The 27,748-nt window shown below is 40.8% G+C and overlaps 1 protein-coding gene across 5 annotated transcripts in view; it reads right to left on the minus strand.

Moving 5' to 3' along the window:
• PLEKHG1 (pleckstrin homology and RhoGEF domain containing G1) overlaps window positions 1-27,748 on the minus strand; it is a 145,896-nt gene that overhangs the window by 35,075 nt on the left and 83,073 nt on the right. For 2 of the 5 annotated variants that reach the window (XM_068938742.1, XM_068938741.1), the window contains 2 exons: window positions 20,711-21,249; window positions 1,860-1,960 (listed from right to left, as the gene is read on the minus strand). In XM_068938742.1, coding sequence (XP_068794843.1) covers window positions 1,860-1,960; window positions 20,711-21,249 — 640 coding nt within the window. Of the gene's footprint in view, window positions 1-1,859; window positions 1,961-20,710; window positions 21,250-23,787; window positions 23,807-26,414; window positions 26,621-27,457; window positions 27,692-27,748 lie in introns of those variants that run through there. The other 3 variants (XM_068938744.1, XM_068938743.1, XM_068938745.1) reach the window with 3 other exon arrangements.

Consider the following 27,748-nt stretch of genomic DNA (forward strand, 5'->3'; position numbering starts at 1 on the left):
GAACTTTATCCTTGAAGCTATATTAGGATCTACAGTGAAAGTGTTCACTCTTGAAAGCTCATAATTTCCATGCAGGATTTAAATTAGGAGACCTAACACACATTAGTTATTTGCTAGAAACTTTGGACACCTTTCCAGTCGGTTTTAACCATTCTAACATATCAATTCCTAAAAGTGCCCTTTTCATTTGCTTATTTCTTTGTTTTAACCTCTACCAATCTTTTTTTCGCAACTCGATTATCCTGTATAACGACTGATCATACTAACAGGCATGTTTAATAGGTAATATTTACAATGATGTTAGCAAAAATATATGTCCTAACTACCAAGTTTGCTATTTCTCCGTCCTTTGAAGGATCAGAAAATACACCAGCCAGGATGGTCTTTTCCATCCTACATCTGCTGGGAAGCTGATAGCTTGCAGTCATTGTCTCATGGCTCCAAAACATTAGGGTCAGGCTACTGGTATGTATTTCCATCATGTTATACATTCAATCAAGTTAGATGATATAGCTGAAGCAGGACACAGCAGCTTTCCCAATGAGCGTATGTGACCACTGTCCTCAACTCTACAGTAGCTGTTTTGGGTTTCAGGAAAAAGTTTTTAGGTTTCACCTTTGTCCATAATGTTCTAAATAGATCTATCTTCACTCTTCCTTCTGATACCGAACCATGGTCCCCAGGAGCAGAAGCACATTAAAGTAGCATCCCATGATGAAAAGATATTGATGAAGACACCCTTTGACACGAATCATTCCATTCAGAATGCTCTTCTTGAAAGCATTTATTGACCTCCAAAGAACACAACAGTTTGGGAAACTCTTTTGCCCACTAAAATATAGCTACGAAAACTTTTACGAGAGCTGACATTAATATGCTATAGTTTTTTTTTTTTTTAAGCCAGATACAGAAGACATAGAAACTTTATGTCATTATATTTGTTACATTGATTCAGTAGAACGTTCAAACTTCAGTTCTATTTGATAAGTACTTCAAATATTTTCATACATAAATCACAGTAATTCAGTTAAAACTAGGTTAACAAAAGTTAAGCTTTTCTATAAAGGAGAGCCCAAATCTTCACTGAAAATATGTTTTATTTGTATTAAATTTCTTTTGAAACTTGGACTCACAAATGTTAAGGTTTTCTTTACATGCCAGGTAAGTTAATTATTTTTATAGTAACAGGATATGCAGTGAAAAACAGCAGTAGCATGCTCCTAAAACTGCAGATACTGTACGTCCCACACAATCTGGAACTATCTGTAGAAGCAAGAGAAATTTTACTTCAAGTTCCCAATACATGCTAGAATCCCATTTGCAGAGTTTTAGAGAGGGCTGTAAAGATGCATAACGTAAGTGTTCAATAATTGGAAAGGTACCTGAATACAGAGTTTTGATGAATTAATTTAGGGCGGTCCTAGCAGTTTAACATACTGCAGAAGCAGAAGCCACAGGTGATCAGTGTATACCTTCAAACAAAAGTAACCAATACAGCTGGAATGAAATGATGTCTCCTTAGGAAGACAAAAATTTCATTCACAGCGGTCTTACATTAGGCTTAGCTAGGGCACAGAGCAGGCTAGGCTTAAATTTCTGCAAATACCCAGCATGAAACAGAAAACAAAGCAGATGAAGACCACATGTGATTCATAAAAATCAACAGTTAAGCAACCTGATAGGGATAAAGACTGCCTAACCAAGACTCAAAACCAGCCCTGCTGAAAATCAAAGAAATATCACTTCCCAATTTATATTTCTTGGCTGTATTAAAGTGACAGAAGAGTATTTGTTTGATTTGCTCCCTCTCCATTAATGCATTTAGTTAAATGTTTTCATTTAGTCAAATATTCATTTACCTGTTGAAATGGTAGATGTCCCGTATGTTTCCAAACAGGGCTGACCGCTCTTCTGGCCCCAGGGAGAGCTTGGATTGGTCACTGATACAATCAAGGTAATCCTGCAAGAGAAACAAGAAGATGTCTTAGACACTCCCTCCCCTCCTAGTTCACTAAATGGAGCTATCCTTAATTGTGCAAGATGAGTTCCTTCGTATCAGTTTCACTTTATTATTACAGCAAACCTTTCAGTAGCCCCTCTGTGAACAGTCATTCTGTTATGAAAGGTAACAATACTTATCTGTTACTGAAACCAAGAAAAATAACAAAAGACTGAACACTAAGTTATAGTCCTTAAACCGGAGAGTGAACATTTCTCTTGCTACTGAAACACAAACGTATCCAGGTTTCATTCACAACGACAGCTTAATTGATCATTTAACAGGCTCAAAGACAAAAATTGGAAAAAGTAAAGATAAAGAATGTACTTTAATGGAGTATTAGCAACAGAAAACCTATATAATCAAGAGCACAATGCATACAAGCAATTGAGGTTCAGAGACATAACCACTGCAAGAAGCTTTTTTCTTTTAAAGCCCTAGTTGGAAAAAAAAATGCAAAGTCTGTAGAGAACAAGAGATCCCACTCTATACATGCTAGCGTGCAATTTCAGCACCCATACAGTTACATTGCAAATTACATTCGTATACATTCTTGTTGCAGTTCACTCTCACTTTTAAAAGTGTGATGCTATTACATCCAGTGCTTTTAACTGCATAGGAACAAGACAGTTAAAAATGATCAGGTCTGCACTGTTCTTGCAGAACAACTTTCCCACATCTTCCCTCATTTTGATTAGGGTTCAATTCCCCAAAGTGTCACCTTTCATTCTGTTGCTGCTACAGTATTAAAATGTCTCAGATCCAGGGAAAACAAATCCACTGGGCTATGCAATGAATCAAAATTCATAAACCAAGGAACTCAATGGGCTGCCATATTCATGAAGAAATTCTTCTGGAGGAAGGACAACAACAAAGGAAAAGTGAAAACAGCTGAAACAATGTGAAATAAAAATAAATAAAATCCCTTAGCCCAGGGTTAGACAATGTGGTGTGGCAACCTACCAAAAGCAACACAACATTCCACAACACTACAAGGAAGAAATCCTGCAAAATGTCAACTAGACCATGAAAGTTTTTACAACATAAATGCATTCCAAAATCGTAAAGAAAAAATATTACAGAATGCATGCATTGGACAAGATTTATTCTGTATAAACCCAGTGAAGAGAGAGGGTTTGGACCAGCCATTAGTATGACCTCTGGATTTTAGATGCCCTCATGAGGGAGGTTATGAATTGGAAGTGCTTGACTGTCCATTTCTATATCCTTCTTTCCAGTCAAAACGGTGCCAGCAGAGGCACAGGTGTAAGTGAGCCTGTAAGAACCAGGTTTAGACACCACTACACCTGTCTTAATCAACATTCAGTCTTTCATTAAGCCTAAAAGGCAAATTGGAGGCCATTAATACCTCCAATTAAATGCATCCCTCGCTACCACCATAAAACAGCATTTTTTGACAACTGACAGGAAAGAAAATGACCCTACACAAAGGTTACCTTAGCATCTTTAAAAAGGACATCTATACTTCACTTTCGTCCATAGCAGACGGTAGCGTTGTAGTCCAAGCCTGTTCTCGGAACACATTTGCGCAGGAAGTCATTGGAACAATATCCCTCGGACTTCCTAACTGTCATTGGCTTTTTATTCATACTCAGAGGCTGCATAAGAGTTAAAGGTTTAAGAAGTCTAGTGATGCAGACAGGATTGCATGCGAGTCTAGTGATGCAGACAGGATTGCAACATGCAATCGCCTAAGTCAAGCGCTAGAAGAGTTACTCTGTGACTCTGTTCTTCTTCTGCAGAATGTATTAAAAAAAAAAAAACACATACAACAAACAACAAGAAAAAAAAATCACAATAACAAGCCTTTCTGCCCACTAACACAAATCTGCATATAAAACTGAAGAACAGGTAAGCTCCAGTGGAATTCTGATTTTTAGCACTGCAGGAGACAATGCAACAGAATCCTGGAGTGATACAACAGGGAAACAGAAAATGGTAGCAGAGGAATGGAAACTTTATACAAAGTAACTCCATACAGTGCACTTATCATGTAAGGAGGGTTACTTTCAATCTCCACCTCTGCAGAGATGGAACTTGGATTTCCTCAGAATAACAACAGCTCACAATTATTTTTTCCAGTCTTCTTGCAGACACTGTTATAAGCATGACTTGTTTGGTATTCCTTTTGTCCTCTCATCCCAGTTTTACTCCACATACACGCTTCTCTGGGTCTTTTACCAAATCTTACTAAGAAATAAGGAACCAAGCACTTTCTAATGCTCCGACCAAGAACAAGCCTGCAGGTGCTCTGGCAGTTTTCCAGCATTCCAGTAGCATATGCCAATATCAGGTTATACCATGTACCCACAACTTGTCTTCTCTTTTGCTAAAAGTTTCTTAAGACTGTATTTCAGGCTCCCTTCTCCTCCTTTTTTGCTTACGTAGAGTAAGGGGAGCTGATTATTTGCCAAAAAGGGTTAGAATTACAAGGTACCCAGTACTTGTATCTCACCTCACGCAGTTAGGAAATCACTCAAGTTTTGGGGACTGCTTTCATGTTCTAATCTTTTATTTTTGCTAATGAGTCAAGGCTTGTGCAACAGTTCGACAGCTACCGACATGCTTATATTGCTGTTTAATGTGTGAGCTGATACCCGAGTTCGATACAAACTGCTGAATGTGGAACTGCAAGTGGGGCAGTCACAGCAACAAAGACCTCCAAATACCTACACTTCTGTGAAAGCGGTGGATGTTGGACAGTCCTGGCTGAGTGGTCTGACAAAGTCCAGGCACAAGGGAACTGCACACCACTTGCACTGACAGCGTAAGACAGACCCTTCCGGTTATATTGCTTTATAGAGTAGACGTGCTGCCATAAAGGCTTCACGAACTCATCCAGGAAACAGATGCACTATAGGCATATAACTCTCTGCAAGGACAACGACAAAAGCAGATCAAAGCTACTCAGCCATGGGTTTTTTCCTAATTATTTCTTAGAAAATGAGACTTTACCCCCATGTTAGTCACTGCAACCTACTACAGCATATCAACAGCTGTTATCATCTGAAGCCATAATGAAAGGTTTGGAGCTATGCGATAACAGGCCAGGCTACAGCTGTAATGACATGGTGCAGAAGTCAATGAAGTTTATCAGAACAGAGCACCAGGCTTTTTTGCTTTATTTGTTTCTTGTCAGCATCTATGGCCCCTCTGTTGGCACTGAATGATTTGTTTATAACCTTTGCCTTTGTTAGTGTTTTATTGCCTCTCAGCAGCTATGGCAAAACATTTAGCTCACTTTATATATAAAAAAACACTCAAGCCAGTCTGCTTAGATTGATTTACAGAACAAGGTTTGCTCTATAACGGCATTGCACAATTTTTCCATCCTGTTTCCTGAAACTTTGCAACAACGAGAAGAGTCTTGCCAGATTGCTCTGCCTTCCTTGCCGAGTTTGACGTTCTCTCCATTTATCTCTCAGCACGCATCATCTATCAAGAAGCAGGTCTGTTAGAAGCCTCATATCCGACTAGCGTCTCCTCCTCCAGAATCAAATGAGAAAGACCTTTAGGGGAACAAAACTGCTGATGACACTAACTTCAGGTTTATCCTTCTGAGAGGATAAACTATAAGAACTAGGAATGAGAGAAAACTGTCAAGGACAAAATGAGTAAGAATAGCTTCATGTATTGATTAAACTAGTTTCTCCATGAACAAGCTTTAGAAACTAAATGCAAATTAATGGATGGCATTTTCATCCAGCCACCTAAGTTTGCCTTGGCAAACTGACATACATTTAGCTTTAAAAACAGATTACATGCTGAAGAGCAATAATAAGTCAGGCATACTGGGTAAAAGCTATATTGTCTCGTAAGATAACAATCCACTTTTAGTCTATCCTACAAGAAAAATATATACTAGAGAAGCTCTTAGTAATCCATTTACAGAAAGGGCCTGAGCACATACGGAAAGCACCAAAGACTGGCAAAACTGTTGAAAGAGTAGTGTTACTCCATACGAACACCCTTTCCAGGCTGTAGGAACACAAAACACTGAGCACTTGAATAAATATCGGGGGGGGGAAGGGTGGTTGTGGGTTGAAGACTTCTGCCCATAAAGCAAACTTTGCATTTCAATCCCTAAACAAAGGCTGAAGGAGAAAGCACAGCTGCTGTAACACCTCTGCACTCCAACACCACACACTCTGGCTCAAGAAGTGAGAACTTTCACCAACAAAAACTCAGTCTCTGACCAATAAATGCTTAAGATTATGTACTTACCAAACCTTCTGATTTCTAGTGTTGCAGCATGAAGAAGAGAATATAGTATTCAATTAGGCAGAACCCAAATCCAGGTTGTGCCACGTCACTTAGATCCCGGCTTTCTGATAACTCCCTGCACAGCTACTACATTGCTAAGCCAGCTCTTTCTCCTAAAATCACTGGACCACACACGGCCCTGAAGAGGCACCTCTTCAGCCTGACTCCCTTCAGTTCCACACGGAGGCAAGCCAGCAGCAAATAGGATGGTGGTGCAGAAGAGGAATTGCTGAAATGGCACAGTAGCCTGGGCTGCCTGAACACTATTCCCCCACTACTCTGCAGGCCAGATAGACAGAATTCAGCTTTTGAGTTTTTTTCTATAGAGCATTAGCTGGAATCATGGACTAAACCAAACATCATGCTTACAATCAAAGAGAAAGGCCGGGCATAGTTGTACAAGAGGATAATTGCTATAACATACTCCTCACTGCTAATTCTGAGAATTAAATGATTATCACCTGTACACCACTATTCCCTTTTCTACCTGATCTTTTTTTTATATTCCTTTCTCTCTCTCCTACCACAACATCCTCTGAATGTCTCAAATGGCGCGGAAGGGAATGTTTGTTATCCACAATAGGTAGGCAGGACACTGAATTCTGGTCAGAGCAACTCACTGCAGCTCTCAGACTACCGAAAGTGCAGCTGCAACCTACAAAGTGAAAGTGCAGCTGTAAACAACACATAGATTGCCTTCTTGCTCTAATTCCTTTCGCTACATCAGCTGCAGACTTACAGATTTAAATCAAGTTCATCTCCATCCTGTATCAAAGCCTTTCATCAGGATTTCTCCCTAAAATACAATTATCACTATTGTCTTCTTTCATCACAAAAGGTGATGACATGTCTGCTATTTAAGTGCTGGTCACACAGCCTCTGCAGGGTTTACTTGGAGACACCTGTTGCAAAACATTTCATGTAGCTAAAATTAACACCTTGTTCTGTCTGCTCTTCTCCTTTCATCACCCATATTCTGCCTCTCTGCTCTCCGTAAGGAGGCCAGACTGTTCACTTATCTATAGGCAGTCTCCTGTTGACTGAAACCATCTTTATCTTCCAAGAGCCAATGTGCTTGCTCAATTGCTCTTAAAACCCCCTTGCTGTTTTCAGTCTGACATGTTCCCACTTGGGAGGTAGAAATCCGTACCTGTCAAGATAATTAGTGCCCTTAAACTCCCACTTCTAAAGTTCCCCTGTAAGAGAAGCGGCAGAAGTGGCAGCAGCTGTGCTTCAATGTATTACTCATATTGACTCAACAAGAGAGAGAGGAGAAACTTTTCAAATGCTCTTTTCCCCAGCAACGAGAATTTGCAGCAAGTAGCTCCAGCTCCCTGCAACAGAAGTGCTAAACGCATGAGGAACACAACCACTACCTACACTGCAAGTTAGTTTACCCTTTCCTCACACATGCACAATACTAGAATGTATAGTTATTGTATCGTCTCCAACTCATTACAAAATTAAACTGTTTTAGAAGAATAGCAGCTCTTTTCTCACGGTATTTTGCATTCTATTCTCAAATATTTGTTCTTTCATTTTCTAATACATCAGGAAATGACTATACAATGAAATTCTATAGATATAATAAATACTATAAAAATAAATTTTATAATAAGTACTTTATAATACTTTTATAAAATACTTTTTAGATATATTTTATATATTTTTACACAAGCAATGCTTAAGAAACACAATCAAACAGCACTTCTGACTTCATTTTTAACCTTACACAATCACTGTCATACAGTGAGCTAAATACTTATTTTACCTGACAGTCTGATTGCATAAAAATCTGCATATTTTACTTCTGCTATAGATGCGCACATTAAAGATGCCAGTAAATCAAACCTAAAAAAAAAACTTGTGCTATCCACTGTCAAGATTCTCAGCATGTGAAAATACTTAAAAATTAAAGAATGCAATACTGTAATAAATAATTACTTTAAAAATAAATAACAGACTTAGAGAATGAGAGAGGAGGAGTGTGTCTTTCCACCTTGTACTTCTAGGGGAAAGTGCAGATTGTTTTTTGCTTTGCCTTTCTTTTTCACAAAACATCTGAAGCAGGAAAACCCTCACGTTAGCCCAAGCAACAACAGGTCTGAAAGAGCAGGGCCTGTCCAGAGCTGAGGCACGGCACAGCGCAGCCCTGCCACCAACAGACGACCAAAGCCAGGGTCTTTCCATGGACATCGCAGACACTTGAAGCCTCAGGCAAAGCCACGCAGCCTCTTCTGCTTGCTTCAGCAACAAGAGCAAAAAGGTCCTGGGGGGCTCCAGGCACTTCTTATCCCCCTTCTCCATTCCCTTCACCTCCCCCAGTACCTCATGGGTAAAACTGCCACTTGACAATGCTAGTAGAGATAACAGTCCTCCACTCTTCTGGGAAACTCGGCTCCATGGAGCCTCAGCAGCGGGTGCCGAAGCACCCACCTACGTGCCTGCAGTGCACTAACCACACTGTCGAGGGAGCGAGGGCCAGGAGAATACATCCTCTGGAAGGCACCGTTGACAACTGGAGAGTCTCCAAACAGGCATAGTCAAAGCAATCCGTATGCTTTATGCAGTCTTTTATTACACGCGATTTGTGATTAATTTCCTTCATCTCTGATTTACACGCAGAACACTAGACTCTCTGAATTGGCAGGATGCCGCCTTGCTGACATTAGTCCTCCCTCCAGACACCACGCGGAGGTGTTGGAGGAAGCCTTACCAAGCACTCTTTTGTTTATGACTAGCTTCATCAGAACTAGCCAATTTACACGTACAACCAACTTACAGCCTACAAATAACAGCAACACAGCAGGCATCGTGATACAGTAAGCCGATACTGCAATGACTGCATGTAGAAAGGGCACAGACTAATGGTGAGAGCACTTGTGAGAACACGATATGAAGAAAGACTAAAAATAGAGAAGCATATTTAAGTTTTTTTCCACTGTTTAACATTGCAGAGTAAGGTGATCATGACAGACTTCCCCATACGTTTTCCACAGTTAGGGGCCTGCAAATTACTAAGCCTACAAAGCATAATATTAACTTAACTTTCACCTACGAGGGAAGAAAAGGGGAAGAAAAATATCTTTCTCATGTAGTTAGTTATTCCCAAGTAAGCAACAGATTTTCCATAACCAACATGACTTACCTATTTTATAGATGTTAAAATATTGCCCCATTTACCGACTGTAAAACAGATACTAAGGACTGGAGGCAGTGACCTCTGGTAGGTCCCCGCCTTGGCTTCATCCACATGCATGGAAAGCCACAGCAGGAGTACATGTCAGCCAAAATTAGCAGTGAGCAATTCCTGAGTCCTAACACTATGCCTACACCTCTAAAACACATTCTTTCTTTGTTTTAAACCGTCTTTGAACAGTTGTGCCTGCATAGCGCGTAAGCACACACAAGGTAGTACATAGGGTCAGCAGGGCGCATCAGTGCCTAAAAGAAAAGTGTAGGGCACATCAACAACAACGGTCATGAGATTTTTGTCGCAGGACCTCAAGTTTTCAGAGCAGAGCTGGTCCCAGCAATTTAACTGAAGTATTTGACTGGAAAACTTAGCGAGTGTGAGGTCTCCTGAACACTCCCCCAGCTACTGCCCTTAGGTCATCCACAGGGGACCTAAGACTGGACAACAGACTGGCCACTGTGCGTGGCTGGGAGGCAGCGGGGTTGCTTTCTACAACTCGGGGGGGCTCCCCTCTCCCTGGTTGCTGTGTCCATGATCTGAGCCTCCAAAGCCGGCTCCGTGACCGGCCTTCCCCTGCCCCAGCATCAGCAGATGCCCCAGTCAGCTTCCAGGGGCACAGCTGCACCACCAGCACGCAGCTCCCTCTCAGGGCAGGTGGCAGGAGGCTAGCACCCTACAAGGACTACCCCACTGGGGCTGGGGGTTGCGTCCTTTCTTTGCATCCAATGCCTTGCTTTCTTCTTCTTATGTCTTCTCTATCTCATGAGCCGTTTTAGAAGGAACGCTCTTTTATTAAGCTCTCTAGAGGGTCAAAAAGCCTGACACCAGCCAATTCAGCATTGAATTGCCAGCCTGCTTGGATGAACAGCTTTTGTGGATTTTGCAGAATTCACTAGTTTTTCCTAGAATGAAAGACAACCAAAGTTTAATAATATTCCCTTGTTCATCTGTTCTCGCCACTTTTGGGAATTTCATGCCAAAATCTCCCATCCTGAAAAGAAATGCTGGAAAACAAACTACCAACTAAATCAGGTTGTAATTTGATACATTAGATCAAATGCATCAGAGATGCATCAGAAGCACTCATAGTATGAAACTGGGATTCATGTATTGTACATAGCTCAGTTCCCTAAAGTTCCTTAAATTGTCTGTTATCTTTAAAGATGATACAGGCATATCGCTGGGAACAGAAGCTCATACATAACCCCATTTATATGCTTCAGCACACTGACTTAATGAAGTCATAACCCACTGATTAAAACCACGTTCCATGTCTATCATCAGACACGAGCCAGCACCAACTGTCAAACCACAGCTACAGGAATTTGCCCCGAAGATGGCATTCAGGATTGTTACTCAAGAAGGCTGATTAAGAGGTAAATTCAGAAAGCGAGATGGAGACCATGCGACAATATGCTATCAGTAGCTTACTGACATCTCACTGAAGAGCTACTTGAGGCCTCCATCTAACTGACTTCCTAGAGATAGAAAACACAGGACAAATAAGCCACAGTAATGAGGACAGCAAATGAAAACATTAAACAGCAATTAGGATGTCAAGTAGTTTGTGGTCGCTAGGCATATGAAGCAAGCACCCTACAGATTTCTAAATCTAAGGCTTCAATTGAATATCAGTAGGAATCATCATAATCCTCCAATAACCTCAAGATTAAGAAAAAAATGTGTAGCAATGATTAAGCTCTAAAAAACCTCAAAGTTCTTCAGGGCACATACAGATTAATCCTCACAAAGGGGGGGCTCAGCTGATCTGATTATAAACTTTTATACCACAGTCAAACAAAGCACAGAGAACCAAATCTTTGAACGTGTGGGCCTTCCAGGGAGTGAACCTGAGTCTTGTGCTGCAGACCTCTGCCCTGCCAAATAAACTTTCCCCAAGTTATAAAGCAAATGAAAATTAACATTTTTTTAAAGGAAATCTTACTACACTTACATCTTAAGTGAGACATTCCAGAAGAGAAATGTTTATTTTAAAACAGAAGAAGGGAAACTGAAACAATCTGTTTTCCAAAGAATAAAAACATAAACCTAACATAATGGAGAAAGTCTGCACACATCCTAAACACATATATATTTCAACCTTACTAACCATATGATTCTCAGAAACCTATGAACAGATATTATTAATATATGAACAGCAATAAAATGAAAGTGGGTGGTTTCCAAATGAAATGTAAGTGTCTTATTTGCAAAATGGTCTTTTCATGAAACCATAAAAATAGCAGGTACCTCCACACCTTAATCCCTGGGAGTGGGGAGGGGGAAAAGAGGGAGATATTGCTGTCTGCTTTGTAAGCCTTCAGGTTCAAAGTGTATGGATTACTAGAAGAACAGTTTTCACTGACAAGAAATATTTAACAATAACGGTATAACAAATTTACAAGTGGTCAAATATTTTCACAGACCAGAAAGGAAATAACCATTACAAGCACATAAAATTCCAGAAAACACGGTCCGGTGGAGTAGTCTGAATAGTTTGTTTTGCTTTAAGCAATCACTTCCAAGTTCTGAAATTTCTTTACAGAAATCCCAATCATTCTGCAAAGCTGCATCATCTCATTAAAAATTTTAAATATTTACTGACAGTTTTGAAGCGTAAGCCTGCACTTCTTTCCCTTGCTCCTTAGCTCCCATACCTCCTCCTCCCAATATTGCTATCCACCTTCCACAAACTTACTTTCCCGGAGTTGCCACACTACGCTTTGGAGCTACTCATCTGCTGCCAGGGAGCAAATCAAAGCCAGAGTCCTTTGTGTACCGCGAGAGCTCTTCAATGGTGCGTCTCATATTTAGCTATCTTTCTTCCCTTACCTTCCCCCCTTCAAAAAGAAAAGAACAAAGCTCTCCAGAACCAAAGATTAACTTTTGCCCTTTTAGCTACATTCATTTCCATTTAGAAAGCATTTAGCAGGCTGCAAACAGACAGCACAGTTGAGCGATTTATCCAACGCTGCAAGAAAAGCAAGTACAATAGCAGTTGCAGTCAGTTTTTTTCAGCAATTCTACAGTTCACTGGAACAGCAGTAGCTACCCCCGACACTTATCTTCCACCAAAAGCTTAAAAGATTAACTGTGCATTTGTAGACACCTCATTTATAACAGCAGTATAACTCACTCTTCTATGCTGTCCAAACAGAGCGTTTGTTTTAAGGTCAGCTCTAAATTATGACTATATATTTGTATTGCCATAATGTATGCAGTCCCAGCCATATATTGAGAAGCTGTGCAATCCCATGGAAAAGAGATGGTCCCTGTCTCAACAAGTTTCAACAGTATAAAATAAGGTGCAGCAACTAGATACAAAGTACAGGCAGCGAAAACGCAAGGCAATGATGACGTTTTACTCAGTGTCTTTCCAATTCTCAGCAACATGCTGAATAAAGGACGTTCATGAATTTCACTAGCAGAAATAAGACTGAGTAGCAATAATGCATATAAGAAACAAAAACACGCCCTAATGTATTTAAGCGTGGTTTTGCATATTTCATACAAGGTTAGTTTACAAACAGCTCCCTGTTCATGCCATAACATACACCAGTTCCTTTTTACCACCTACGTGGCTTGTTAGGTTATTTTTAGTTGCTCACAATAAGAGTTATTCCTACTGTACAACTGTAACACATCCTTTTCTAAAGTCCAGAATCCTTTTCCTGTGCCCAGAAAAATAGTGGTGAGGGTTTTTTTTTACTATTATTTTTAAAAGGGGAAAATACTATAGGAAGCTTAAAGCATATATAGCTGGAAAAATATTTTCATTTGGGATCCCAGAGTCTGAGGAACAACTTCATCTGAAACTATTTAAGACACAAGCATGAACAACAGTTTGTGTCTATTTCCATCACTTTGGGTTGCTTTAGGATGTTTAATATGGCTCACATCCAGCAAGCAAGAAGTCCATGAGGAAAAGTGAACAGTCCTATTGCCTCAGAAGAAAGAAGTTTGATATACTTTAGCTATTCCTTTTAGGTAGCCAGAACAGCTGTTTACACCTGTTCAATAACATATCTAGTGTTGTTACTAGACACCTCACCTTTCAGCAGCCTCCAGTGTGGATTATAATCCTGCTCTTTCAACTGCAAATCCAGAAACAAAACAAAGCGCAAATGCTGACCACTGCAGTTCTCCAATACTGCTGCTTCCAAATGTCTTACAGATTTTGTAAGTAGAACGTTTTCTGCTCTAATTTACACTGCTGTAACACTGAATAAAGTCCACTGACTTCAAGAAGGCCTTTTAGATTTGTACCAAGATAGTCGAGCAGAATATAGTTTTAGCTATCATATCTCAGTATTACTCTAAGGCGGGTGGGGGGGGGGGGGGTGGGAGGAACCACCAAACTTTCCTTGCCTTTAAGTCACACTTTCCATGAGGAAGTCGATCAGAATTTGACATAGCTCTTCCTTTATGAAGGAAAACATAATAGGTGAGAAAATTCATCAGCCCAGAAGTATACCAAATATTAATCAGTGTAAAAGGTTATCAGTGTCATTATCATAACTTTTTTTTTTTTTTTGCAGCTAATTTAAATCACTCATCCAAATCTTCTAAAAACTTAAAAGGATCAATTCCTGGTCAGAAGGAACAGCACCTGAGCTAATGGAAAACTAATCTGCTTTTAACTGCCTTTTAAAGTCTTAGCAAGACAAATTTCTACATAGAGGTAAAAGGGGAAAGTAGCACTAGGAATCTCACTCTGCATATTATTGTTTTGCTTTAAATCTCAGCTGAATGTCTTCTCTCTCTGTATGGGGTAGGCTCCGTAGCTTCAGGTGGCCCCACAGAGAAAGACAGCCTGTTTCCAAAGCGCCACTGTTCATGACGAAATTAACATAAATCCTCTAAAAAGCATGCATCCTTCACCTGCATTTCCTCTTTTGTACTGGAGATTTAAGATGAGTGAATGAAGCACATCAGCAAACCTTGGGAGGCACAGACTCTCAAACCTGTAGCGCCCATACTTGAAGCGAAGGTACTGCCTCATAGCTTTAGAGCCACTGTTACGGTACTCTCTAACTAGCTTCTGGTCTTAATGCACTCAAGAAGAATACTAATTGCGAGACCACACGTTACTGCTTCTGACACTGGGAGAAATAAAAATGCTGGAAAACAGAAGAACGCCATCATCACTGTCTGCTGATTACAGCAGTGCTATAAAACTCAGGGTACTTAACACAGCAGGGACCAGTACATCCTCCTCACGTTGCAGTTGTCTTCTCAATAGCATTCCAGAAACATTTCGTTGGAGCACTCTGAAATTCCCCATCTACCAGAGTCTTAAAGAAGGGCGGCTCTGCTAATAACCATTTCTTTTTCGCTGGGCGCCTGAACTTTGCATTGGGAACCAGAGGCACTCTTCCAGTGCTAATAACATTTTCACACACAGCTTCATGTCAGCAATCTAAAGGTGCCTTCCTCAGGCACGTAAATGGGAGCTACAGAAAAAGAAATTGCGAACAGAAAGGGGGATTAAGTATAAGATGGTAGCAAACATGCTGGGATGCACAAGCTACATCATGATTCCTACCTTTTGAACATAAGTGAATTAACTTTCTCTGAGTTATGCAATCCAACAAGCCAGCGCAAAAGCAGCTACGCTTTTACTAACGCACCACAAGAAATGATAATGTGCACGCTGCAACCTTCCAATCTTCAGAGCTGTGGGGAAAAAGAAAAAAAGAAAAAAAACCACCACCACCAATGCAGAACCAGGAAGCAGGAAACTGTGAACAATAAAGCTCAGATACTGACTTCCTGTCAGAAGAGCTTCCTTTAATCATTTGTGGCAAATCACTATCAACTGTAAGTGTCCAATATCTCCCTTACAAGGCTTGCCCCCTAACTCCCTCAAGGGGTTTTTAATTTCGTCAGACTTTACTCACCTTAGATGAAGCCTTCCATGCTAGAAACCTGTCTCCTTGCTGAATTGTTTTAGCAGATTTCAGCAAAAGCATTCCCCCAAGCCTTTTTATGAAAGAACTGAAAATACACTTTTTTGCTCATGTTGACAAACTTTGATGACCTTTCTCCTGAGAAGACAGGCACCCCCAGGCTGACTAGCAGAGACATGAAACATACCCTCCTCTTTCAAGGATGAGCAGTAACAGACTGGAGCATAATGGAGACTTTGTTTCAGAGAGTATGCCTTTTGCTATCTGGGTGCAAATCTCCCCACATTTGACTGTATTGAAAGGAAAGGTGGTGGCAGGGAAGAGAAAGAAAACCCTCAGGTTAGTAAATATCCAATAGAAACTTCCAGCAATGGTACTTCACATGAGGCTCAGGCCTCAGTAGGTCTTAACCTGCAATTGCCGTTCTTGGTTGCTACAAGTCACATCTGGTTCAGATCTGCTCCTCTGAAGCAAAAGCAGGGAACAGGCTGTTCCTGTGTCTCAGTGACCCTGAGGGACTTTATGCAATGTGCCTTGCAACTCCAGGGCAGAGGACGCAAAAGAGTCGTCCAGAAAGGTGGGAAGGAGAAAACAGAACAAAGAGCTTGACGGACACCAGGATATGGAGGTTGTATGTTAGCAGAACCCAGAGGACAGAAAAATTAGAAATGGTGATGAAACGTTGTCAGAAGAGGAGACAAACTTAACACAAAACCGCGGTATAGAGGGAGAACTACTGCGGACCTGGCAAAACGACTGCGACAAGCTATTTGAAAGAATGTCTTCAGGCTGGACGAGAGAGACAGACAGACAGACACCTTTGGAATCAGCAAAGAGAGAGAGTGGAAAAAAAAGATTAAAAAAATGAGAAGTCACATGAGGAAAGAAGATGAGGACGCAGACTGGGTACAAGGATGGGGTTACTATGAGAAGACTGAGGATAGACGGGCAGAAAAATTGTAGACAGAAAACAACTGTGCAGAGGAGGAAAAAAGGACTTTCTGGGTAAAAAGCCTTCAGTGAGGAACCTTAAGTATTAAAACAAAGGGGGGGGGACAAAACATCTGGAATAAGAGGTAGCACAGGGAGAGAAGGAAATTGGACAAGAACTTGGACTGGTCCAAGAGAGATGGTTTAAAAACATCATGTTTGGAGTGAAAGGGCAGAGGAACTCCTTCACCTAAAAGGAGTCTCCTAGACTCAGGATGGAGCTGAAGCTTCCTGAAGCTCAACCTCCCTGTACATCAAATATATGTGCAATGCATCAAAGTGCGTTTCAATCCCCTCTAGTTACTGGCCTATGTAGATGCCAACAGCTTTTCACTGATACTAGTTACCTCTTAGATCTAATGGCAGATGTTCAGGCAGTGGACCTGAATGTTTTTAAACCTGCTGATATCACCGTCTGAATTCAATAGAGCACGCTGGATAAATGCACTATAACAAGTGCATTTGCATTCTTCTTCCATTTCACAAAGGTTAAAAAAAAAACAGATTTGGATGTCATTTTTTAGTTACAAGCATTTGTACAAAAGTTATGAACATGGGCTTTGGAATCCTATGAACTGCCAGAGCAAAACACATTTTCATTTCTTAATAAACTCAGGTGAAGCCCTTTACCCAGTGCTTTACCCAACAAAAAAAGGTACTCGAGTAAGTGACTCTCATTCAATTTTATGCATTTTCTAACTAAATTACAATTTGAAAGAGTCAGGCTGGGTCCTGAAGAGGAGAAAATCTGCAGGTTTCGCCCTGACCAGTACACCTGTCAGCATGACACAGGCAGGAAGCCCACATATCCAATTTATCATCACAAACTTGCCCAGAACATGCTTCAAGCTGCACTAACTCAAAGTCTTAATTACTTTTAACAGATCACCTGATAAAAACATACCAAACAATGGAAAAGTTCACTCTCTCCTTGTTATAATGCTTGCCTCTGCAAGAATCACAGCAGCATTCCTCAACACAATAATAATTCAACTATGCTTCCAGGTCACATACAAAATGGCTGCACTGGCTAGAAAAACTGTTGTTTTCAAAGCATCTCCTAGGGCGACAGGAGCAACATGGTGCCTGTATGGCCTCCTGTCGCTCAACCTCAGTCACTGAAACACTTTTTATTAACAATTTAAAAGGAAGCTGGAGATCCTCGGCAGGTCTCCAGCATCAGTTAAAGATCATACGCAGTGAAGTCCCTTCTAACTCTGTCCAACAATTCGGTGCTGTTAAGAATAAAACCCACACAAATATTTAAAAGCCAATGGAAGTCTGTGCCTTTTTAATTCATTTTAACAAGGCTTGGTCAATAAAGTCATCAGAAAGGGTGAAATTTTATTTTCCTCCATTCACTGTCTTTTACACTGACTACGCTAACTCGATATGCTCTATGGCAACAAAGGCAGAAAGGATACTGCCTAAAATACTACGCTAGGCTAAATCTTAATGAATATACTTGGGATAAGATGAATTGTACCTGGATTCTACATGCAGTCTCACACCATCTATGTTAATGAGTCCTTTGTGTAGCTGTCAGTTGCTTCCTTCACTCCGTAGTCAACATCACTTCCTTAAGGGGGCTGCACTCCTCCACCTCTTTAGATCTCCTGGTACAGGCAATGTCACAAGGGCTTAGGGGTACGGATGCATTAAAAAAAAAAAAAAGTAATAAAAAAATGCTTGGAAATGTATGTCAGGCAAATATGCTTTGCTCAGCACTAGAGATTTAGAAAGCGGATTCATGAATGTGAGTTTCGAACATTTAGTCTAGAACCTTTCAGTTCCAGACTAGAACATGTTTCAAAGTGCTGGAAACAACACTGAGAACAGTGTTCTTGTAAGTATGTTTTTGCTGCCCACAGAGAAGGTACCATCAGCAAATCTCCACTACTGAGGACAAAAAGCAATAGACTAGATATGTACTAACAGTTCTCAGCTGGGGGTAGAGACTGATTAAAATAATAGCTGCTCTTTCCTCCTTTTTTGTTCTCGTGTCATCTTCCCAGTCTTACAGCTCTTCAGTTTTTAAACTCTTTATACTAGGATTGCCTCACTTTCCCCCTGCGCCTTGAAAACCCTCATGACTATTTTTAGTTTGTGTGCATAATAAGCTTCTGGTGCATTGCAGTCTGTTGGAAAACTCCCCAGAATGCTCTAGTTCTGCTCTCGTTCATACTGCCCTCAACTTTCCAATTCCTGGGTTTCCTCATATTGTTTTCCCTCTAATGATTTACTCTCTCCACTTAGCACTGGTTAATTTGCTTATGCTTTCCCCCGCATCAGCTCCCAATCTTCAGTTCCCATACCCTTCATGGGCAGCTCTTGTCCTCTGACCTTTCCCCGGCTCCCCTTTTCCCATTCTCATCCCATTTCCTAAGAAGCTGCCAAAACCTGACCCATGTTTATTCGGAAAAAAAAGATAGATTGAGCTGCTTCCCTTCATCTTAATTTGGCTCTGCACCAGTTATCTGGCTGCCAAACTAAATGGCCTCAAGTCATAGAGGCTCAGATAATCGAAATCCTCAAAGGCTGCAACACTCCTAACAAATGTCTGTGGACTCTTCCCATCCTTCTCACAACCACCACCCAGAGTTGGGTAAATCACTGTAGCATTGCTGAGGTGACTCATGGAGAAAGGAATCCTGAAAAAAAAAAAACTATGAAGAAGTCCGTAACCTGTTTCCAAATACTCTTCCCTCCCCTGAAACCAAATGCAGAACATCCACAAGCTGAGGTAGCTGGTTCCCTCCTGTCCTCTCCATTTGGGAAGGTGCTCCTTTGAAGCCTGTGGATCCTCAACACCTACCTAAAAAAAGTCCCACTACCAATACCTCATCTCTCTGCTAGAGCCACACAAAGCTTTCAAGAGTCTTTATTTATTAGACGCTGTACATGCTTTGGCATTTCACAGTTAAGCTCCTGAAGTTCTTTCATAACTTCAAGAGCATTTGCCTCATTTACTCCACATTTATAATGGTGATGCTTAAAGTGTTTCTAGCAAGCATCAGTTGTTAAGATTATGTTAATGACAGTTTCCAGTTTCTCAAGCTGAATAATTTACTGCACAGGGGAAGGAGTGAGGAGTGAAGCTTTCAAAAACATGGAGAGCAGCATACAGCAGACAGCCTTTAACACTACCATAATGAAACTTAGGCAAAAACTAAATTTAGTGACACACCAGCAGCTACAGAAATGAATACACTTCTGCAGAGAGACTTCTTTGTGAGAACTTTTCAGGGATGGAGGGGCTGGAGGGGAAATGATCACATGCATCTATGTGATTAAAGTCTTAGCCTTCTCCTCCTCATTTAAGAACTGCATGGTTTGGGGGGTTGGGGGATTTTTTTTTTTTTTTGGGGGGGGGGGGCAGCAACTGATTTTTATGTTCTTATACAGACTAGCACATACAGCTACCTAAAGCCATTTACTCTAGGTATAGTGCACTACAGATGCACCTCCCAGGAAATCCTTCTTTGTGGGTGGTGGTAGCATATGCATGTAGGTTAAGTATGTAGACTACAAAGAACCACCAAAAGACTTGTTTATCGTCTTCCTAAGCACAAATAAATGTGACAGTGATGGGCATAGTTAAAAGCACATGAAGCAAGCAGAACAATCCACATAAGGACAAGGACACATTCCCAGTACTAGAAAGGGGTAAAAAAAAAAAAAAATTGTTGGGCCAGGGACTGAACAAAATCTGTACTCCACTAATAGATGCAACAGTCACGACCCTTTCAGAATTAATATTAAAGAGAACCCATTTCATTCTATAAGAGCCAAAACAACAGGGTTTTCCATCACATACACAAGCCATATTCAATGCCTCCAGCCAAGGACTTGGAGTGAACAGACTGCAGCTGTCAGTTTGTATGAAAGGGAGAAAGAAAAAGGCAAAGAAAGGACTTGCAAGACTAGGATTTGGAGGGAGATTCTTCAGACAAAGCATTTAAAGGGACATGGAACTACAAGCAAAGAAGCTGTCTCCTGTTTGCTTCTTGCTATATTCCAGGAAGCAGAGTACTGTACCTTCTTTGTAAATAAAGAGTACTGCCAACAGTTCACCACTTTTTGTTCACCACCACTACCATCAACTGTAAGATGTTTTTGTCTATTACTTCTTCATGAAGAAGTAACAACAGCTTAGATTTATCTAACCAAATAAAAACTACAAATACAAAAGAACGAAGATGTTACTCACGCTAATTTATAAGACCTTTGAGTTTACCTACAAAGGCCAATTCCACTGTCCAGTCCAACTGCCTTGCTGTAAAATCAGAAACAACACAGAAATAGATAACCCATTCTAAACAAGAATCCTACCTTCACGATGCTTTTGAGATCCTGCACGTACATCCTCTCTGTCTCCAAAATCTCTTGGACAACTCTGTCTACATAGAGGAGCTTGGGACTCGTGGGCTCTGTGGCCAGTGACATCGCACAGTTTTTGCCCGCTCCTTTCGGTTCCGATTTCCTTGGCATACTTAGCCTTTTTTCCAGGCTTTCCTCAGTCTCCTGGTGCTCCGCAGGGGTGTTCTTGCGCGGCTTGTTGCTGGAAAATCGTCTGGCTGGGACTAGTTCTAGCTTGATGGCACCCGTTTCTTTATCCTGGTTAAACAAGCCCAAATGGCTGTTTGAAACTAAGGTCGTTCTGCTTCCGAAGGAACAGTGGCTGTCCCTGGAGGAAGCGGAGGAGGAAGTGGAGCTAAAGCTGACGGGACGGTCGCTATCTGACAGTTCCATGGTTTTTCTTTCACAGTAGCGGAAAGGTCTGTTCTCCTTGTGCAAATCTTCCTCTTTTGTCTTGGAGTCAAGGGCCTCTGTCACAGCCGGTAAAACGTCAAGAGGCACATGGAAGCCCTCTAAAAAAATAAACATAGAGAAGTGATTTCACTGTTGTTGCTCCACATAACAGAAAAGCTGACAACAGATATTTTCAAAGCTTAGCATATGGATATAACATACAGCGATTTGTACAAAAGACATCCAGAACAACATGTTTTGGCTATGGCGGCTCTAATGCTTTTCAGCCGGTGGGGATCCCCCACCGGCAGCTACTATCTAGGCACAGCATACTGCCTGCTCACATACATGCCGCTGGCATGTACATCTTATTCCAGGGTGCTGGGCTTGATGCTAGCATGTTCACTGCACAGGAGAGAAATAAGACTCGTTTCCTAGGGTTAAAAAAAATTTCTGGTGGGAACATCCCCTGCTATCTCCAAGCTGAGAGCTAACCCTGGATTGGGAGGTTTGAAGGACTAAAGAATCGTGTCTGTGATATGAGACAGTATCATTTTCAATGTCATAGACCAACATGGTTAAACAGAAACTAAAAGCAGCTATCCATTACCAGCTCATGGTGGCTCACACAATAAAAGTACTAGTCTGAAGTTGTACCCAGGTCAGAACCTGAATCAGAATGACTTTCCAGTAAAAAAGAACGTGGCTTATGAAAAAAAATTCCCACAGGAAATAATGCTGCCAAATAATTCAGTTTTATACTGGGAAAATAAGTTGCTCTGAGTCTGTTCAGCCAAGCCAGAATAGTACCCCTTGTTGAGCTGATCTGAAGCTGTTTTTCAAATCAGTACAACAAAGTAAGATGCCTATAGAAGCTGCCTATAGCTACCTATAGAACAGTAGCTCAGCCCCCTCCCCCCCCCCCTTTTTTTTTTTTTTTACTCCAGTGACAACTTCATTTTTCAAAAACCATATTGGCAATTAGCATTTTAGATAGCAGTTTCCACTGGAAAACTGTAAAGCCAATAAGGCTGTGAATTAAACCTGTCCACCATTTAAGATGATCCTTGTTAAACTAAAGCAGATTAGTTATGTAATTACAAGGAAAAACACTTCCATGACACTGCTTCTGCTGTAACTGGTCTGTGAATAGGAACAAATTCATTCAAACCAGAATGCCACTCTGATCTTTCAAAAAAAACAAAAAAAAACCAAAAAAAAACCACTAGTACTTATTTAAAAATAAAACCCCCCAATCCAAAACAAAAAATCCCAGAAAAGAATGTTTGATTTATTTGGCCTATCTTGAATGCATAAGATTTTATCTGTACATGGGTAATTAATATTATCATTTTGTGATGATGGTATTAGCTTTCTCTTAAGGAAATACTGCCCTCAAGGTAACACATGGAATTAATATACAGACTAGAGACTAAATTGTTTGTTACACGGGTCATAATTTGGTCATTAGATTAAAACCCGATTTGAAACCCCCCACCCCCAGTTTTATCTTAAAGTCTTAAAATCTATGACCTTCTGTATGTCACGTTCTTCTTTTTTTGCAAGGTAAAATCATGGATTTGTATCTTTCTTGAATAAATTCCAAAACAAAGTATAAAGTAAAAAAACACATGAAAATATTTAAAACTGAAGAACGCAGTGAAGTTTCTCATTTGAAAATGGGTATGGACAAAGATGTTTGCCTTCCTATTGCTTGTGATAAGAAAGTATGCGTTTTTGATAAGGAAGAATGTATTTTTGTTATCACCTTTGGATCATTTTTCAAGCGTGGTTAGAAAGCACAGTGTAGCTGCGCAGATGTAAACCCCCTTGAAAAATGCACAGGATAAACAAGATAACAGGAATACCCTTCCGCTAACTAACTGCACTCCAAGATATTTTACTAAAATTACATGACAAAGAAACACCTGATTAACCAAGTTTAGTGGGAACGTAAAGGGTTCTTGTTACATTCCATTACTCCATACTCTTTTCTTCCTGTTTCACTGATACGTTGTCTGCCTTTCAGATAACCTGAAGGCATTAATATGTAATATTTGCTTCACAAACATTGTGCGGCTCATTAATATAAAAAACAAACAAACCAGTTCAGGTCACTGAAACTGAATAAAAGTATTTTCCCATACAGCATAATTGTAGCCAGAAGCTATAGGCGTATTTTAACGTCTTTAAAACAAAAACAAAAAACCCACTCCTCCACACTATCCTCTTTCCTTGCTTAATTACAATTTCATTGCCTATTAAAAAACAAGGATCAGTCGTAACAGTTAAAACATGATAGCTGTTAAAAGCCTATATTCTCATGTCCTTGGCAAACCCCAGGGCACCTGGCAGGCAAGGGTAACTGCATGCCACACACGTTTGACTCCGATTCCTCCATTTTCATACCAATCGCTATTCCTCTGCTTCTACTCAAATTACACCAAGCAAACGATTTCCTACTTGAAAAGTTTGGTCTGCTTTGTCCTCATAGCTTCACCCTGATTACTTCCCTCAAAATTACGTTTTATTTAAATTGACTCTTATCACTTTCACAGCCGTGTGCAAATTGGTCATTTGGCTTCTCTGCAAAGATTTTTTGCTAAAAGTCTGCCCATTACACGTCTTATCAGTGAAACGTGTGTCTCAAAACTCACACAGACATTGTCCAAAGCCTGACGCTCCGGCAGCCTCAGCACCAGAGCTGCAAATCTCTCTCCAAGCCTGCTCGAAACCGTTCTCAGTTTCACAGAAACCATTTGGGAACCTCAGCAAAAAGGCAGGACAACCCTGGCCGGGGATTTCAGCGTGATACAAAACCAGGAAACAGATTACTTTCCTCAGCTTTCAAGTTTTCTGTAACACACACTTTGCACCCTGCTAGTCTAAGTTGGAGCTGAGGGACAAGCCCTGGCTCTGTCTATCCCTGAATTTGTTTGATCTACAGGTAAATGTTGCCTCCTCAATAACACAGGATGGGAAAATCTTCCAAGAGTTTTCCAGTTTACGTCTGGGACAAGGCAGCACCACCCCTGCTGCTAGAATCAGGAACAGAGATATTAGATGATTTCTCCAAAGTTCAAGTCCATCAGAAAAGGCAGAAACTGAACTGTTGATTGCCACAGTCGCTTTCCCATCCTCCTTTTTTGTGTTGGGGTCTGGGTTTGGATTTTCACAGCTCTGGTACAGTCTTACTGTGACGGCCTCGTACCTACTGACCGGTGAAAATTCCACAAATAAATAGACGAGGGCGAAGGGAGAGGAGAGAAAATTCCCAAAGTTTGGTCTCAACATGCCATAACTGAAATGACTGCCTTTTACCGGTGGCACCTTTGAAAACATCGTGACCTCTTTCAAGTTTCTGTCTTTGGTACAAACGTGTCATCGTAAAAAGGAAATTCACTTCATAGATAACTTGAGGGATTAATTTATAAGGATCTGCCTCCTCCCTCCACCCCCAACCCCAATTTCAGCAGTATCACCAGGAGCTAGGTACAGTCATAAAAAAAAATTTAAAAAATTAAAAGGCTGCAAACAGTTTGTGTAATTCTAGGTATCCCCAGATCCTCTGAGAAGTACATACTTTGGGGAAGTCTTTTATTCCCTGACCCCTGTCTGGCCCAGTTTACTACTTATTTTGTTCAATATTCTTCTGTTACTGAACCTTCTCAATAACGAAGCAAAAAAACATTGAGAACTTTTGTGAATTGTGAACAATGGTATTTTACTCACTCTAGGAGGAAAAAAAAAAAAAGAGAGATCTTAAATTTGCATACTTCAATTAAGGCATAACAGTAATCAGTTGTTAGTTCAGCGCTGAAAGCAGGATAATTACGTACTTGTCTGAACTCGCATGGAAACTTGCTCCCCGAACAAGGTCATTTCTTGCTTGTGCCTTTGCATGAATGCAGTTAGCCTCCCCCCTTCCCCGTCCCCTGCAGACCTTTCTGCCCCCCTCCCTGGGACATAACCTCGCACGCTGGCATGGCACAACAGGAGACGCCAGCAAAAATAACAACCTGTGCCTACCCTGCAGTGGTGCAAGGGCAAGAAATACCCGCATTCCACCACATTAAAGCCACATGTAAAGCAAATGGCTTAGCTTTCAGCCTGCATCCATCAACAATTTCTCACCAGAACGCATAAACTTCCATCATTCACTATTCTTTAACCTACAGCTCCTTCCTATAGCTATATTCACAGTAACGATAAATGGTCTTCCATTTTCTCTGGAGCTTTGGCTACTCTAAAACATTGGCATATAATAAAAGAGAAAGTGTTTTCAGTCAATTTTATAATTAGACACAAAGAGCCCCCAGCCCTGTCTAAATACAGGTGTTTATTTCTCCAAGTTGTTTACAGCATTGGACATTTTAATATACCCTGCATGACTGAAAACTCGCAAGTCAATTTATATTCTTAATTGGTATTGTTGTTATCTTTCTTCTGGTATGAAAAAGAACACCTGAGATGTAATCTACAAAGTCAATATTAACAGAAATTACAAGCTTCACATCCTCTGGATATTTAGCCAAATAAAAGCGATGAGTCTACAAGAATTCTTTCCTTTGTTTTGAAATATGTTCACATTTCAAATAAACCAATTATAGTGTAGAAACAAATAAGCAGGACTGTTTAGAGCAATTTCTACATTTAATATCACATTCAATTACAGCACCGAAATTCAGAAACATAAGTGTTACACAGCTGCCTGACTGAAAAAGATTAAAATACATTCCCTGCAACAATCCCAATACAATCTTCTTAAATACACTCCCCAGATCCTCTGCTTTGAATATTACCAAAGTGAAGGCTGGCAGATTTTTTTCTTTTTCTTTAACGAAATTCTGAGCATGAACACACGACATTTCTAAAGCTAGCACCCTCCGTGAACAAAATCACATTAGAGAGCTATAATATTTGCAGGATTAGATCTCTGCATATTATAAATTCACTCTTAACCGTCATGTACAATATCTTGCCAAGTACTTCAACTGAACTTTGAGCAACAGAAATCCCATTTATTAGCAATCTTAGAAGGAAGGAAAAAAAAAAAAAAGCCATCAACTAGTGTGCCTCTGTCAAATCACTCTCCCCACCACACAACATTTAAAGCGGAATAGCCTCTGCCATAATTAAGCACGCTAATGTCCGAGAGCATTATTGCAAGGGAAAACCCTCTGCGACAGTATCTCACCACTGTGGAATGTCCCTGGCTCCTTGCACAGAGAGCGAACAAGTCCTCTCTATACTTCAAACCCTCTCAGAGCAACCCACAACCTACCTGTGTAACAGCGGATGAACGCACGCTCTGCCTTCAGCTGTTCCAGAATTACCTCATTGGGCACTCAGGTAAAATGAGAAGCTCTTACTAGTCTGTACAGCTCCTTCGCCAGAAATATTGCCATGAGTCAGCTTTTATCTATCAAAACCCTAAACACAAAGGCTTTACAGAAACCTGATTCACAACTTTCTCACTGCCTTTTTCCCAGTGCACCGGCAGTCTTCAGCATCGCTAAGAGCCTTAAATGAAACATGACATCATTCAATTCAGGGACAGGACAATGGACATCACTGTGGGTAACTTTAAAATGCACACTTCACTGAGCAACACCCAGTAACTCCCATTTTTCCAGGCACAGCGCTGTAAAAACATCAAATAGAGCCCACACTTCCACAGCATTTCTTATGCTTTGCCCCTTCACTTGTAGACAATATTGATAAGCATGCAAAGCAAATACATCACTTGACGGTATTGTGAAACAGCTGTATTTATGTTAGAAACTCCCACAAACATGCAAAATGCTAATTAAATAGGATCATTCTAGATCCTATGTTGCCTTCACAAAATCAGGAATAGGCTTCTGCAGTGCCTGCCCAAAACTAGTTTTTTTTTCTTTTTTTTTTTTTTAATGTTAGAAAGTGTTAAAACCATCAGATGCTCTGTGCTACTTTGCAATGAAGCAAAATACAAGGCGGGGGGGGGGAAGCATGGGCAGGGAAAGCATGCGAGGAGAAACAGGAGAAAAGAGATGAAGAAACAGAGAAAGTGAGAAAAAAGATAAAAAGGAAGAAAATACAGGTGGGGGGGAGGGGGAGGAACAACAGAGTTACAAGCAGAAAATAAAAGAAAGGTCTAATGCAGACCTTTGTTTATGCACCAATTTGGTCTCCGGTTCTAGCTCTTCCTGGAACTCCAAAGCTTATTTTGCCCTAACAGGGACTGCCTGTGAATTCTGCAGTGAAGTCCTGCTCTAGCTCAGTGGGTTGGATAACTAGGAAGAAAGAGCACATGATGCCAGGCAGGCTGACTGTGCACTGACTTACCTGGAAAAACGAGCAGTACAAAGCCAGAAAGATGATAACTTTAAGTACATCTTAAACCAAGGCTAGATGCAGCTGCTGCGTGGATGGCAGCGGTGATGGAAATAGTATGATAATTCAACTCATCCAGAGTCCCAGGCTCTCACACTGGTGCTAACTGGTGGGGAAGGTGCAGGCTCTCTCAGCCTGGCGTAAGCCGGCCCTGCAGGGGAGGTGGTGGTACTCCCTGTCTCTGTACTGAGAGGCAGGAGGGAGAAAAAAATAAAAATAAAAAATAAATAAATCGGAGCTCCC

Source organism: Struthio camelus, chromosome 3, assembly GCF_040807025.1.
Source record: "Struthio camelus isolate bStrCam1 chromosome 3, bStrCam1.hap1, whole genome shotgun sequence".
Classification (NCBI taxonomy): domain Eukaryota; kingdom Metazoa; phylum Chordata; class Aves; order Struthioniformes; family Struthionidae; genus Struthio; species Struthio camelus.